Source organism: Arvicola amphibius, chromosome 9 (assembly GCF_903992535.2).
Source record: "Arvicola amphibius chromosome 9, mArvAmp1.2, whole genome shotgun sequence".
NCBI classification, from domain to species: domain Eukaryota; kingdom Metazoa; phylum Chordata; class Mammalia; order Rodentia; family Cricetidae; genus Arvicola; species Arvicola amphibius.
In genome coordinates, this window is record NC_052055.2 from 102,813,996 (window position 1) to 102,829,265 (window position 15,270).

At 53.4% G+C, this 15,270-nt stretch overlaps 1 protein-coding gene and 1 long non-coding RNA gene across 3 annotated transcripts in view; both read right to left on the reverse strand.

Annotated features, from left to right (window-relative positions):
• The window catches only part of Unc5b (unc-5 netrin receptor B), a 67,777-nt gene extending 59,822 nt beyond the window's left edge, over positions 1–7,955 (reverse strand). The window contains exon 1 of one of the 2 annotated variants that reach the window (XM_038342265.1): positions 7,743–7,955. In XM_038342265.1, coding sequence (XP_038198193.1) covers positions 7,743–7,821 — 79 coding nt within the window. In that variant the 5' untranslated portion in view covers positions 7,822–7,955. The remainder of the gene's footprint in view (positions 1–7,742) is intronic. The other variant, XM_038342264.1, reaches the window with a different exon arrangement.
• A 430-nt stretch (positions 7,956–8,385) lies between these two features.
• LOC119823397 lies at positions 8,386–14,773 on the reverse strand. Its single transcript, XR_005286947.1, has 6 exons — positions 14,137–14,773; positions 12,645–12,742; positions 10,640–10,766; positions 9,710–9,818; positions 9,269–9,463; positions 8,386–8,841 (listed from the first exon to the last, which is right to left on the reverse strand). It is a non-coding gene; the product is annotated as an uncharacterized LOC119823397 (long non-coding RNA).
• Positions 14,774–15,270: the final 497 nt, after the last annotated feature.

The window sequence follows — 15,270 nt, forward strand, 5'->3', positions numbered from 1 at the left end:
TCCGGGCGCCACCCAGGGCCTCTGGGGGATTGCTGACTAGTGGGTGAGCAGAACTGAAGGAGCCTCTGAGCTACCAGGCAGCAGGGTGGCCACCAAAAAGCAGAAAAGACATCCTTTGCCCCTACCACCTTGCGCCCAGCTCTCCCACCAAGGGGAAATGCGGCCGCCAGGGGCTACATCCCCTGTTCTCCTACAGAGTCACACAGGAGAGCAAGGCCCATCCCCCCACAGGGATGTCCAAAGGAGTAGGGACAAGGAGAGAAGAGGAGAAAAGGCAAGGACTCCAGAGGACCCCAGTGGTGTCAGATTATGTCACAATGGCTCACCCAGGGAAGGCTGTACTGTCAGGCTGGTCTCACAGAACCCAGAGCACCAAGAGCTGAGCTACCAGGCCCAGAAACAGACACCATCACATCCTTAATTTAGCTCGACCACCCCTGGGCGCTTTTCTCAGTGCGAGCAGAGTCCCAGGCCCCAGAAGTCTTCTGGAACAGATTCTGGATCTAGGTAAAACCAGAGCCTTTCTTGTGGGACTGTAGAGGTATTCTTCCCTCTACCCTCGTACACAAACAATCCCTCCAGGCCCTAATCTCCTCTCCACAGCCCAAACTGCTGGGCCTTCAAGGGCCACTCTTCCCTTCTTCAGGAAGTCTTTCCTGACCGCAGGCCCAACATGCATTCCTGTTGTTTCTAATTCGGATAGTAACGATGGCAATGGTGACGATGGGAACAGGTATGTGTATCAGTGTAGGCTGAGCTGGGGTTCCTATGTCCAGCGTGTGCCCAGAATCCTCACTTCTACCCCACCAATCAGCTTCCCTTACTCCGGAATGTGAATGGAACGGGGCCAGAGTCAGGCCTGCTGGCTGTCCCATTAGAAACCACTGTAGACTCCCCTACCCCAAGCCCGTTAAGTTTGGTAGGGTCCCGTTCCTCCTTCAGTCTCCTGAGCTGCTTTATCCAGGGCTCTCTGTCTTGGAGGCAGGAAGAGATGCCTACAGCGGGGAGAGTGAACTTAAGTCCTAGAAGGTAATTTATAGGCAAGGCAGACAGAGAGAGGAAAAGAAACAGAGACAGATCAACCGAGACTCAAGGCTGCATAATGTACACATGGGCTTTCCAGTCAATAAATTGACTTTCTGGATGGGGCCTCCATAAAACACAAATGAAGTGGAGTGGCTCTGAGTCTTGGCTACCTCTGTCTGCTGCTAACTGCTACAGCTAGAAAGCCCCATAGCCCCTAAAGATCTACCTCTTCCAAACTCCACACACAGGTAGGGAGGGAGATCAACCAATCCTGACCCAGAAAGGAGAAAGAGGTGGTCCGGGTAATAGAACAGAGGAAGAATAAGGCCGAGTCTTAGTAAGGTTCAAGGCCAGGAGGTACTGGGACACCAAGTCCGGAGGCTCCCTGCCTTCTCCAGAACCTCCCTTCTCTTCTGAGCATGACGACAGTATGAACAGTCACTACAGGCTAGGCACCTCACAACAGTCTTCTTGGGGTACATCAGCTCACACAATCTGCAAAACAACCCTACGAAAAAGAGGACGTTACCACCGCTATCTCACAGATGAAGGAAACCGAGGCATGACACAGTTCAGTCAGCCAGTAGATGATAGCCTGGGGTCGGGTGGGCGCTATATGTTGCCTCCTCGGAATCCTAATTGCCCACATAAGGGCCCCCTTCCTGGCAGATACGGCCCTAGGGACTGGCCTCTGTGGCGGAGGTATGTGAAGACTGGACTTGGGGGTGAGGGCGGCAAGCAGGGAATTCTCCCCTAATGTCCCAATGGGATCCCATCCCTACTTGCTAGGCTCTCTCCGATTCCACGAGTCGTGGAGAGCAGCCATGTAAGAATTCTTTCCATCTCAACCCCCTGCCCCAGGTTCTACAATGAGTCGAGGCAACAGGGCATCCTCAAGGGTCCCAGGGAAACCTGGATGGTGTTGGCTGGGACCGGCTCATCACCACTTCTAGGAAGTCCACAGGCTTTGAGAAGCTTTCTGCTGTGCCCTCCTCTTTGTTTTTTCTGCAGATCCAAGGACTCTTAAGAGTCATTATGGATCTCTGGAATGGACATTAGGGTCCCCTATAGACAGTGACCTCTTTGGGAGCCAGGGTTTCAGGCCTCTGTGAGTGAGTGATCTGGACCCAGTCCCTGCCTCTTCAGCTTCTCAAGAGAGCATCCACCTCCCAAATGGGGTTCTCGCAGCATACCCAGAAAAGGGTTTTGTAATTATAAAGTGCCAGGCACACGGGGGTTGGATGTGAGGCTCCTGTCTCCAAGTATCACATCTCATCCAAGAGTTAGAATGGTTGGCAGTTCTCAGCACCGGCACAAACAGGAAGGACAGGGAGCCATCACCAGCCTGCCACAAGCAATGGGGGAAGAACACCTGTGTTATGACGATGCCCCAAGCCCAGTCCAAGATGCAGAGCGTTCCTCAAGGAAGCTCTGCAAGCTCCTTCCGCTGGAAACTTCAGAGACCCTCTGAGAGAAATGGGCTTGCAGGAGCCACGGTCAGGTGGGAGGGCAGACGGCATCATAGGGCCATCCCACTCCCACAAAAATGCTCTGGGTGAACTAGGGCTGGAGGAGGAGGTGGAGGGGTCCCAACAGCAGTGTCTATCACCCAGGCCAGACCCTTCACACAGCAGGGTGCAATGATGGCACCAGGTCTTCTAGCGCTGGCAGGGCAAATGGCAGGTCCAGTCCTGAAGAGGAATCCCCAGCGAGACATAATGGATGGGAGCTTCCCAGACCTTTCATGACTCATGTCCCTACATCACACACACCTGTTATACCTAAACAAAACGAAACCATGCCCGTATGACATTGCACTCCCCCCACATGCTCAAACATCCACACACTGATGCACACACGCCACACCCTCCTATACAAAAGGTGGAAACCACAGCACACTCTGGTCCTCCCCCTCCTCCTCCTCCTACACACACACACACTCCACACCTAAGACCGACATAACACTCACCTTCCCCTCCCCCTCCCCCAAACACGGTTCCACCTGCCACCTTCCCACTGTACCTTCTCACAAACTCTCCTCAGCGCAGCACAATCTCACACCCACAGGCCCGCCTTGCTGGAGCCCGGGAAGTTGCGATGCGCTAGGGGCAGCTTGGAGGAGCTGAGAAAAGAGGGGCGTCGGGAAGAAGGGGGGACACAGTGCTCAATGGTTAAGTGGCACTTTGAGCTCCCAGGACTGGGCAGACTCAGACCAGTTAGATTGACTGGGGAGAACAGTACGAGGTGGACACGGAACAGGAGGGTTTTGGTTGCACTGTGGTTGGTACTTAGCAAACACCAGGTGACGGACTGTACAGAATCCAACCCCCCAATCTTCGGAGCTGCTAATCAGACGGCTTTGTAGAAAAGGGGACAAATAGGAGCTCTCCCAGCAGCCCGGAGCTTTGGGAGGGAAAAGGAAACCAAAAGGAGGGAGGGGGTAGGCAGCTGATTTATGCCCTGCACTTCAGCAAATGTTTTCCCTGCCATTAGGGTTGGGAAGATCAGGAGCCAGAGGAAGGGCGCGTGGGGGGTGGGGACCTGTGGCTTAAGGAGCTCAGCCCGGGACTTGTTTGGCCCCGCCGGGCTGCAGCGGAGTTCCGATCCTCAGCCTCCAGATCCTACGATCCAGATTTGGCCTGTCAACTAACTCCCTGAGAACAGCCGGCAGCCGTTTCGGAGGGCCAGTCTTCTCTCAAAAGCTGGGCGGGGGTGTGAGGGACGGTTCACTTGTGCCCTAGCTCACCAAAATCGCCCAGGTCGAGGGGGACAATCCCCGAGGCGCCGTGCCATTACAGGCTCCAAAAGGGCAGGAGGGTGGCGCTCCAGCCCAGACTTCGGGACCCAGCCAATCCGGAGTGAGCAGGGACCCCTGCCTTCGGACACATGCTTCTCCCCGAATGGTTCTCATTATGGCATTTTTAAATTTCCCTTTAAAAGAAGAGGGGAAAAGCACAGCCTGCACTTGTTTGGGTTCATTCTGCCTTCACAGCTTTAATGACTCCATTTGTGGAAGCTGTTTAGGAAGCTGGTGGAGAGGCGTTGGAGAAGGATGCCAAGTAGAAGTGCAGCTCAGGCCTGGCAGCAGCCTTTCCCCTCCCTTTCCCCTGGGGGCCATCTGCCTAGGCAGCAGTTTCTCTGATAGGCTCATGACCACCCAACCTCAAGTCAGCCAGAAACCCAGCCTCCTTGCCTTTCCTGCAGATTTCAGACTCCAATTTTGCCTCCTTTCTACGCCCAAACCCTGCTGGTTCCCCAGGATTACTACTGTGGCCGGCCAGTCCCGGGGGGAGGGTTGAGTACTGGTTCACTTGGTCAACCTGCTGTCCAAGCACCTGGGATAGAAGGGCTACAGCTCACCCTGCTTGTTCCCAATGTCCAGGACATCCCATAGACATCGGGATGACTCAGGGAGGGATTTGGGGGCCCAAACCTCATCCTAGCTCTGACAGACAGGAATGGTATAATACCTTTCACATAAGGTTCCATAACCAAACCACGGCAGAAGCACAGGCTCCCAAAGTGTGCCCAACTCTATAAATGAATGTGGCCTTCTAGAATGCTGCCATTTGACCATGTAGGCCAGGGAGTTCAGCTGATGGCCTACATTTGCTAAGACCAGTACTTGTGGTTGGTGTCATTTGTGAGCTTCTACCTGGTCTTGGAGCCTTATTCTCCTGACCCTTGTCAGGCTGTGTTCTGTTGAGCAGGATTCAAACTCCTCAGTCAACTCTCTTTCCCCATTTCTGCTACAAATCCAATCTAAACCAACTGTCAAAGTGATCCAACTCAGGTGGGGCCTCAGCTTCATCCAGCATCCTGAGCCCCCAGGGAAGCTGTCCAGCCTGCTGGTGAGGTTGGAGGGATCAAGGAGCCTGAGGCACTAGCCAAGGAAGGCCCTTGAGCTCCGAGTTCAAACTCCAATTCTACTGAGCTCCAGTGTGACCTTGGGCAACTCCAAATGCCTTTCTCGAGGGCCCCAGCAGTTAGAAACGGGGAACTGTTAGGTCCTATGGAATTCCCCATTGGGTAGGGGAAGGGGTGGGCCAGAGAAGAGGCATTACAGGAGAAATTCCTCCTCTGCAGTGGTACCTCCACTTTTTAATGAGAAAGCCCATTAAGATACTTGAATTTTTCCATTTGTTTAGGCAAGATGGGAGCTTGCTGTGGTGCGGAGGGAGCTTAGGGTAAGGCACCAAGCCACACAAGCAACAGCAGCTCAGACACTAGGAAAACTCCCATTTTAATTGCTCCTTTAAAAGATGATCAAGAGGGCCTTCTCAACTAACCCAGCCAGAGGCCTGGGAAGGGCTGGGTGGGGTGGGGTGGGTTGGACTGGAAGGAGACTCCCAGGACCAGCCAGTGCGTTTGAAGTGGCGTCTCCCAGCCAGTCACTTGCTGGCTGGCATCTTCCCAAGGGTCTGAGGTTCTAGAGGTCTGGTTTTGATTCTTCTATCGTCGAACTTAATGCTTAAAAACAAAAATTCTCTGCACTCTCAAGGAGTTGCCTGTCATAGTCTCAGGAGGCAAGCGGAGCAGAGGGAAGTGCCCGCTGCTTTGGAGCCATCCCTGTAATCATTCCTGCCTCTTCAATAGACATCTCATTGCAGCCAGAAGGAAGTGTGGAAGAAGCCCACTGTAGCTGAAGTTGGGCTAGCTAGCAAAAAGCAGCCCAGCATACTAGTCCAAATTTAGTGTGAAGTGCAGACAAGATGTGGGGAAGGCCTACACACTAGCCTTGCTTTTCCTCATCAGTGAAATGGGATCAGGAGGGAGACACTGGAAAAACCTAAAGAGCATTCTGATAGAAAAAACGCCTCATGCCCGTGGCATTGGGGAAACCAGGCTGTGTGAGAAGAGGCGTGTTCCAGAAGGTAGGTTCCTAAGGGCAGCATATTCTGGGCAAAGGAAGGCTGCAGGCGGACCCCAGCAGCTGGCCCTGCTCCAGGCTGGTGGGCAGGAGGCACCCGCCGTGCTATGTAATGAGCCCAATTCCAACACCGTTTCTGCTCACTCGCAAGAAATCAAAGCTGGGTATTAGAGGCCATTTCTGACTGGGCACTGTTCATGCCCAAATCCATCAAAGCCCTGGGCCTGGGGTTTCTTCCGGGATAGATGGGGGCTGAATGCTTTGTTCAGCAGAAAAAGCAGGCCATCTCCAGCATTCCTGGCCCAGCCCACCCACCCAGAGAACGCCAGGTTCACCGGTCCTATTTTCCTCCAGATGGAGTCCCAACCCCAGCAACTTTGGTATCTATTCCCGAACCCACTACCCTGCTGATAAATATATACATATATGTTTCCCAATTTGCAGCCTGACCCATGTGCAGTTTCCAAACAGACTTCACTCCACCCTTCAATCACCCCACACAGCCTTAGACAGAAACTAACACCCAATCCAGCACCTCCCGCATCTGACTGCACCCTTTAAAACAAGGCTGGTCATTTAGCTTGCCTCCCCCTTCCCCATCATTACCTTCCAACTTCAAAACACTGCTTTAAATACCCGAGTCTGCAAAATCATAATTAACTCGGATCAAATGATTGAGTGTTGTAACTTTACAGCACAAGGCTTGGGGGAAAAAATAAAAAGTGTGGGGGGTGCTAAAAGCAAGCTCTAGCCATGGGAATCATTAATTCCAGAGGAGAGGCCTTTAGCGCTTTATGAGAGGTGGAGAGGAGGGGAGGGCAGAAGTCAGCATCGTTGAGGAAGGTGGGATGGGAAAAGCCGAAAGTGCTAGTTTTCTTGGCCCATTCTAAGCCTTTGCTTAGGGGAGGCCTTTGTACAGGATGCCCCCCCACCATTCCTCCCCACCCAACCTCGGGAGTCAAGGCACCCTGCTGGCAGTTCACCTGCTTGGGTACCGGAGAAGCTAGCGCGAGTGTGTACTTTTCCTTCCAAGGAAGACGCAGCCCACTTTGCAACGCCCAGCAGAGACAGCAAGACACTTCCACGTTCGCGGCGGGAGAGGAGGATTAGGGGACTTTATAAACTTAGAAATCCACCAAACCCTATTAGGGCATCTTGCTGCGTCCAGGTGCGGTTTAGAGGCAAGCTCACCTGAGAATGCCAATAACCCACTTAAAATTGGGGGAAAGTCAGCAAGGGATATTACGTCCCTTCACTCTCTGCCAACACTCACTCAGAAACAATCCACCAACCACGAAACCCTTCCAAACCCTACCGCGCCGCACCTCCTGAGACCTGGGTGTGCAGGACTCGGCCCCTCCCCCTTCAAAGGCTAAAGCCTTCGGGCCTGTCTCCCCAAAGGTGGAGGGGAACAAGCGCTTCCAGGGCCCCGCAGTCTCCTGCTCGCTCCCTCTGACCCGCAGAATGCTGCGCGTGCTGCCCGTGGGAGCCCGCGGGAGCCGGGACTCTGACTTAAGTTGAAGGCGAACGGCAGAGAACAAACATTCGGCCCAGGAAGCGACAGCTTTTCGGTGGCAATCGGGGGTCACCTGGAAGTAAATCAGACCCCATTCTATGGGCAAGCAACTAGCCCTTGGAGGCAGGAGCAGGGAGTTTCGGGCTTACGTGGCACCCCAGGTGGCAACGCGTCGCCCCCTCTCCCGGGCACCGAAGCTGTTTTTTTAACTTGGGTGCGTCCACCGCGTCTCCGGAGCGCAGCGACTCCCCAAGAACCACCCGAACTTGCGGTTAGAGGCTGGGACTCGCCAAATCCGCATCCCTGCGTCCCACTCCCTCTTCATCTTACCTGCTAGGCTCAGTGTCGGGTCCCAGCAGAACAGCAGCGCCAGCAGCAGCGCGCCCCGCGTCTCGGTCCGGGCCCTCATGCTCCTGTCGCCCGGCCCGGGCGCCTCTCCCTCGGGGCTCTTTCCCGGGCCCCAGCCTCGCCGCCTTCGCCTTCGCCGCCGCCTCGCCGTCCTCGCAGGCGCCCGGCAGCGCCAGCCCGTGCCCTCTGTGGGCGCAGCGGCAGCCACGCTGCGCCGGGAAACCGCCCGGCTGCACGGAGCGCTCCGGGAGTCGGACGCTGCTAGGGATCCGGGCGCTTCTGCGCCCTTTCCGCGATCTCCCGCGGCGAGCGCGCTCCGCGCCCTGCTCCGAAGTTGCGCGAACCAGAAGAGTGCGCTCAGCGGCGCTCGCAGCGGCCGCGCCGCGAAGTCTGGCCGAGTGGGGTGCGCGCTCCTCTCCGCGCCCAGCCGCTCCCAGCGGCTCCTCGCCCTCCCTGCCGCCGGCCACAATGCCCAGCGCCGCCGCGCGCTCGTCCTAGAGTCAGCGGGCCGGGGCGGGGCCTCACGTGCTATGGGGCGGGGCATGGAAGACGGGGGCGGGGCCACGGGGCCCTGCGAGGGGGTACCCCACCGCTGTGCAGGCGCGGCCGAGTTGGGGCCTATCAGAGGGGATCCTCGAAGAACGTAGTCTCCAGAGCACCGAAAAATCAGTCCGCTGAGAAGCGGAGTTCACCGAATCTTCTTCCCAAAAATAAAGAAAATAAACTCTCGTGCCTTTCTTAGCTCAGGTATAAGTCAGCTTTCGCTTTTGATTCCATTTCAAAGGAGGTACGGGAGTTTTAAGAAAAATCTCAAAACACCCAAATCCTGGTGGAGCTGGGGATGTAGGTGAGGAGTTACAGTTGGGGGTATTTGGGCCTGAGTTAGGATCATGATTGGTTCTACTCGTCTGCACGACCTAGGATAGAACTCTTTACATGGGATCCGGAAGGATGGCTCTTCTGAGGATGTGGTGAACCAGCCAAGTGTGTCGGGAGGGGCCTTTGGCTCAGTGTAAACTTGGTTCTGCTCCTTAGGCGTGTGACCTTGAAGAAGCTGTTGAGCTGTGTCCACCACTGTCATCTGTGAAATGGGGAAGAGTGATGTTAAAGGTCTCATAAAGGAGCAAGGAGCAGATTGGAAGAAAGGAAAGGAAAGTATGGGGTATAAACGGTGGGCCCTGTCCCCAAGATTCTTGTGGGAAGTCCTGATCACCCAAGGGGGTGGGGGGCACAAGTCTATGTGGCCAGATGAGGCTTGGAGGAGGCCTGTGCATCAGCTGACATGAACAGCCCTTCAGCAAAGTCCTCCATGAATGGGCATCATTTCAGCTAATTCCTCAACTCTCTGGGGTAAGTGCCATAGACAGTCGCTTTACAGAGTAGAGACTGAGACACAGAGAGGCAGAGCCATTTGTCCAGGATGACACCGCCAGCTCTGAGTGAGGGAATGAAGGGGATAAGGGAGAGGGGGTTGGAAAAGCCCCATAGCTGAGCATGATGGTGCATACCTTTAATCCCAGCATTCAGGAGGCAGAAGCAGGAGGATGTCTGTGAGTTTCCAGACCAGATACCAAGGGTCTCCCTGCTACCCCTTAACCCAGATCATCTGGCCACACATAAGCTCTTCCTCTTTGCAGGTCTGGAACATTCCTCAGATGTGGAGGCAGCGCGCTTCTTCATGAAGAGGGCAGCCTAGGCAGGCTCTGAAGTTGGTAGGAGGGAGAGAGGTGTGTGGGGTGGTAGTGGTGAGGACGTCAGAAGAGCCAAGTGTTCCCAAGATTGGAGAAGAAAGGGTTGGGGAGGCAGAGTTGCTGGCTAGAAGGTTGGTAGTGTGAGGGTAAAGGCAGGGAAGCAAGAAGACCCATCCTAGCCATGCCATCGTTCCCTGACAGAGGGGCGGGCAATGAAAGCAGGACTTCCGGACACCCCTCTCTCCCAGCTCCACATACTGAAGACTGGAGATCCACAGAGGCAGTGGATGGAAGCAACACCCTGCATCGTGGCTGTCCAGGAGGGTGGATACGGGTGGAGTGAACTCCCGAGGCAGGACTTTGGTTTCTGCGGGCAAAGGTAAATGGGTTATTTTTAGCCTGACCTGGAACAGCATGAGCAAGGGTAGTGGCTGATCACACCCAGCCATCTCCACCCATTCCAGACCGCAAATGCATAGCCCTACACACCCCTGCAAAGTTACACATACCTGCAAAGGAATATACAAGTAAATATACAACAGGGACACACAGGTGCAAGAGGCTCTTTCCTGAAACACCCTGTGTGCAAATAAACATACACCTAGAAAAACACCCATGGACCAAAACCCATGGGGCTAAAAACCCCAAACACACCTCCAAGCACACACATAGACATCTGACTGGAAAGACAAACAGGTATTTTGGATATTTAAAGACTGCCAGGAAACACTGTGGGTGCATGGATAACAAGACTCACATCTCATGCTCAGACGCTAGACACAGGCACAAGGCCCTAGGCCTGAGAACTCAACAGAAGCTGCAGGTCATTCTCCCTCAGTGGGGTATGAGAGACTTTGTGCTGGGCAGAAGGGATAAGAAGCATTTTTCCTCCCTTCTACCCAGCCCGTTCCACCCTTAAGTCTGGAATCTCTCTCTGCTTTAAAAAAGCAGAATCACAGTCGGGCGGTGGTGGCGCACGCCTTTAATCCTAGCACTCGGGAGGCAGAGGCAGGTGGATCTCTGAGTTCGAGGCCAGCCTGGTCTATAAGAGCTAGTTCCAGGACAGGCTCTAGAAACTACAGGGAAACCCCGTCTCGAAAAACAAACAAACAAACAAAAAGCAGAATCACTTTATTCTAATTAACTCACAAATGAAAACATCACACAGCTAGGGGCAGCCATACTAACCCTTGCCGGGTCAATTCCATGCTCTTCCATCTCAGTGAACATCTCTGCGTACCTAGAATGACCATTCTGAGGCCATGGAGCTTCCTTAGGGTTCTGCACGCGCTCGGTCAATCACAGCTTTTATTCACTTGTCCGAGAGAGAGAGAGAGAGAGAGAGAGAGAGAGAGAGAGAGAATCTATAACAGAGTTGGAACTAGATAAAAATTAGATTTATAGGGGCTGGAGAGGTGGCTCAGAGGTTAAGAGCACTGACTTCCAGAGGTCCTGAGTTCAATTCCCAGCATCCACATGGTGGCTCACAGCCATCTGTGACGGCTGCCATCCGTCTTTCCTCATCATCCAGTTTCTCCAATCTTAACATCTGCTCACAGACGTCTGTCTCTCTGGATTCAGGGTCAGCCCTTTCAGGGTCTCCCATAACTCCCCTGGGCCCCTTCCTGTGTTAAATCTCAGGAAGATGCCTTTCCCAGTCACCTGCAGCTAGGGGACCCTGATCCCCCCCCTCCGCCTCTCCCCCTTCCCTCCAGTCTAGCCCAGGCAACGTCATCTTTGGCCCTCAACAGGGAATGGCCACTTCCCTCCCATGTGCAAGGTAACACAGTGGAGTAGGTGTACAGACCTTTCCAGGTGTGTTCCCAAACCCTGTGCCATGACACTCAATCAAGGGGAGCTGCTTTTAGTTGAGAAAAACGAGGGCACTGAATTGTCAAAGTTGGCCTCTTTTGAGGGGGAGGGGTTCAAGACAGGGTTTCTCTGTGTAGCTTTAGAGCTCCTCCTGGAAGTCGCTCTGTAGACCAGGCTGGCCTTGAACTCACAGAGATCCATCTCTGCTCCCTCCCAAGTGCTGGGATTAAAGACTGCAGTACCACGCTTAGCAGCCTCTGTTTTTATTTGTGATAAAATGCTTCCATCAATGATGCTTCCTGCACACAGTAGGATGCATTATGAGGCGGCAAGACAGAAGAGAGGTTATTGATCCAAGGCCTACAATAGCTATGAGAAGGAACCCCAAGGCTCCATCTCCATATTTAGGAGGCAAGGGGCCCAGGGTCTGAGGCTGGAGGCAGGGCAGTCTGTCTTTGTAGGGGCGCACTGCTTTAAAAACCTGGGCCAGTGTTGAACCTTAATGAAGGCTGCAGATGCTTCCGGAACCACTCTCAAATCTTCCAAACAGGATAGCATGCAGGACTGGAAGGTGGAGCCAAGCTGATGGATGTAGCCCCAGACCCCCCGCTGTTCTTCTTACCTGCTGGGAGATCTCTCGGCCACTTAGTTGCCCTTTCTGGGCATCAGTGCCTTCCGTTGTAAAAGGAAAATAATCACCACTTCTCAAGACTAAAAGGAATATGCATACATCCTCTAATCTAGCTGAATAACAGCTACCTATTTCATAACAATTATGATTTGAAAGCAGCCTTTGGGGCTCCCTGCGACAGCGGCTGGCAGCTTGTGCGTGGCGTCTCTAGCCCTGGCTATGCTCGCAGATACCACCAGGCGGCGCACTGCAGCCTCATCCTCCTCAGCGCAACTGCAGGCTCAGGAAGCAAGGCAGAGAACTGTGGAACCGTCCCCCAGTCCATCCTTCTGGGACCCTCCCAGGAGAGATTTCTGTTCACTGAGGGAGTCGGAGGTAGGCTTTCAGAAGGATCGGTATGCGGGTTCTCTATTGGGGAGATTTGAGAGTTACTTTCCCACAGCCGTTCCTGATTAGTCCGGGGCAGAAGGATCTCTAGACATTTGTCAGCTGCAGAAGGGAGACATCTGTGATAGAAGTCCTTCAATGTGTAATGGTATCGGTTTAGCCAATGCTGAGACTGGCCTAAGTCCTTCACATGCTAACCACATACATGATAGGTGCTGTTGGGGCCCTACTCACAAGTGAAGGCAATGAGACCCTGGTAGCAGGACAATGGAGAGTCCCACCCTGACACAGTGGATCTCGATCGGGCTCTTCCCTTTTAAAAAACTGAAATGTGATCTGGTGATGGCGATGGTGGCGGCATACCTTTTTAATCCCAGCACTCGGGAGATAAAAGGCGGCGGATCTCTAATTTTAAGGGCAGTCTGGTTTACAGAGCAAGTTCCAGGACAGCCAGAGAAGCCCTGTTTTGAAGAGGAAAGAAAAAAAAAATGAGAGGAGAGGGGCAGAGAGATGACCATGCCAGTAAAGGGCTTGATGCAAAACCAGGAAGGCCCGCGTTCAGATCCAGAACACCCAGTAAAGAGCAGGGCTCAGTGAGTGCTGTATTCCCTGTGCTGAGAAGGAGGGCACTGGGTGGGGGGGGGGAAGTCCCTGGAACTCACTGTCCAGACAGTGTGCATACAGGTGATCTCCGGATTCAGGGAGAGTCCCTCTCTCAAAACGTAAGGTGGAGGGTGATTAAAGACGACAATGTTGACCTCTGGCTTCCACATTCATGCACACACATGTACACACACAGAAACACATATACCATGCACCACACGCACACGCACGCACACACACACACACACACACACACACACACACACACACGGCTGGGGAAATGACTCTTTGGGTTAAGTCATTTGCAGCCATACCTGATAACCTGAGTTCACTCCCAGGATCCCACAGGGTGGGAAGAGAAAACTGACTCCCAAAATTTGCCCTTAGCCACTGAGCTGTCTCTAATTTTCTTTTATTTTGAGACTGGGCCTCTGGTAGCCCAAGCTGGCTGTGAACTCCTGATCCTCCTGCTATTACCCGCTAATTGCTGGGGTTACAGGCAAGTGCCACCAAGCTGGGCCTCACAATCCTTTTCCTGCCAATTTATGAAAGTAAATGATATTTTAGTGAAGGTTTGATTTGCAGAAATTTTTAAAGTACAATGCAGAATGTTTCCCCACATCCCTTAGGCAGTTCCCGTTATCATCTCTGACATCATTGGTTTCAAGTCATTAGGATGATCTAGAGTTAATGCAAGTTACCTTGACTTGGGCCTTATACCCCTCATTCTGTGTTGGGGTCCCATTCCGGGACCCATTCCATTGTGACGCCTTAGCGCCCTGTTGGCTGTGGCCGTTTCTCAGCAACCTCACCCTTATTCCAATGACCCTGACAGCTGAGGATAATTGGGTATTTTGGAAGATGTCTCCCACATGGGATTTGCCCATCTTGGCCTTCACAATCATCTCCCACAGGGGGTTCTGATTTTTCCTATCCACAGCACATCAGCTTGTATAGTGGCCACTGGTCAAGGGCAAGCACGCCTTGACATGGCCTGAGCAGGTTCATTGTCCTAAAGCTGGGGTGCTGGCAGGTCCCCCAAGGGGTAAAAAAAAATGGAGCCATAAGCATAGCAAAGGGATAAGGAGGGATTGCAGGTGTTAACTCGCAGGGACAACGGCCCTGGGGCAGGGAAGTGAGAGGTGAGACAGGTCAGGAAGCTGAATGACCAGACATCGGAAGGGGCAGTCCCAGCTAGGGTTAGCCCCGTGAGCTAGAGCTGAGATCTGACTATGGAGATAGCAGGACTCACAGTTGCTGACTAACACAGAAGGCCTCATGGGTGTGTGCCAGGAGCATCTCGGGGTTGTGTGTCACAGGGGTCTGAAGAGGGGTGGACGGTGAGGAGGTGTCCACTGAGGGCTGCTGGAGCAAGAGGATCTGTCCCAAGGCTACAGGAAGTGTACCGGGGGAAGAAGAGGTCTCTGGACTTTGTGCCATAGCTTTGGGGACCTGGAGTCAGGAAGATAAAGGGTGAGACGATGAGGGGGTGTGGGCTGGGGAGAAGTGGAGAACTGGGGTTCAAACGCTGTGAGCTCAAAGTCTCTGTGGACTCCCCAGCACATGACTGTGGGCATAGCACTGACTGGTATGCTCAAAAGTGGTCATTATTTTAAAAATAAGGACACTGGCTAACACACGTGTTGATAGCTTCAGCCCTCACAGCCAGGAACACCACATGGATTAGCTGTCGATAGCTGTGATAACCTAGAGGAGGGAGCCATGGTCATTCTCACTTTGAAAACAGAAGAACTGAGACTTGGACGACCCCACTTAGCTGGGACAGAGGCAGGCTCAAAGCCAAGCAGCTCGCTCCAGAGTCCATGAAGCCAACAAGCATGGCACTCTGGGCCCCTTGATCCCTGACACAATCTGATAGATTAGGCCAAGCTTTCCTCCTGGCCGTCTAGGTTGTTCTCGGAGGGAGACGTTAGCTGTGAGTATATCAACATGGAAACCGAGGAGCTGGAAGACGGCCCAGTGGGTAAAGTGTTTGAGAACAACAGAGCATGAGGACCTGAATTGTTGTATATCCCAAGAACACAGGTGCAGCACCCAGATGAAGTCTGCGTCTGTAATCTCTGCACTTCCTGTGGCAAGATGAAGGCAGAAGTAACAGGAGGATTCATGACAATCGAGCTGGCCCAGCTCGCTGTGTGTGTATGTAATAGTAGACAGCTTGAGGCTCTGCCTCAAACAAGCTGGGGAGTGAGGTTTTCCTCTAACTCTACACACACCACACACACGCAAACACACACAAGAGAGAGAGAGAGAGAGAGAGAGAGAGAGAGAGAGAGAGAAAGAGCGCGCCTGGCCTTGAACTCAGAGGTCCGCCTGCCTCTGCCTCCTGAGAACTGAAGTTAAAGACATGCACCACTATATCTAG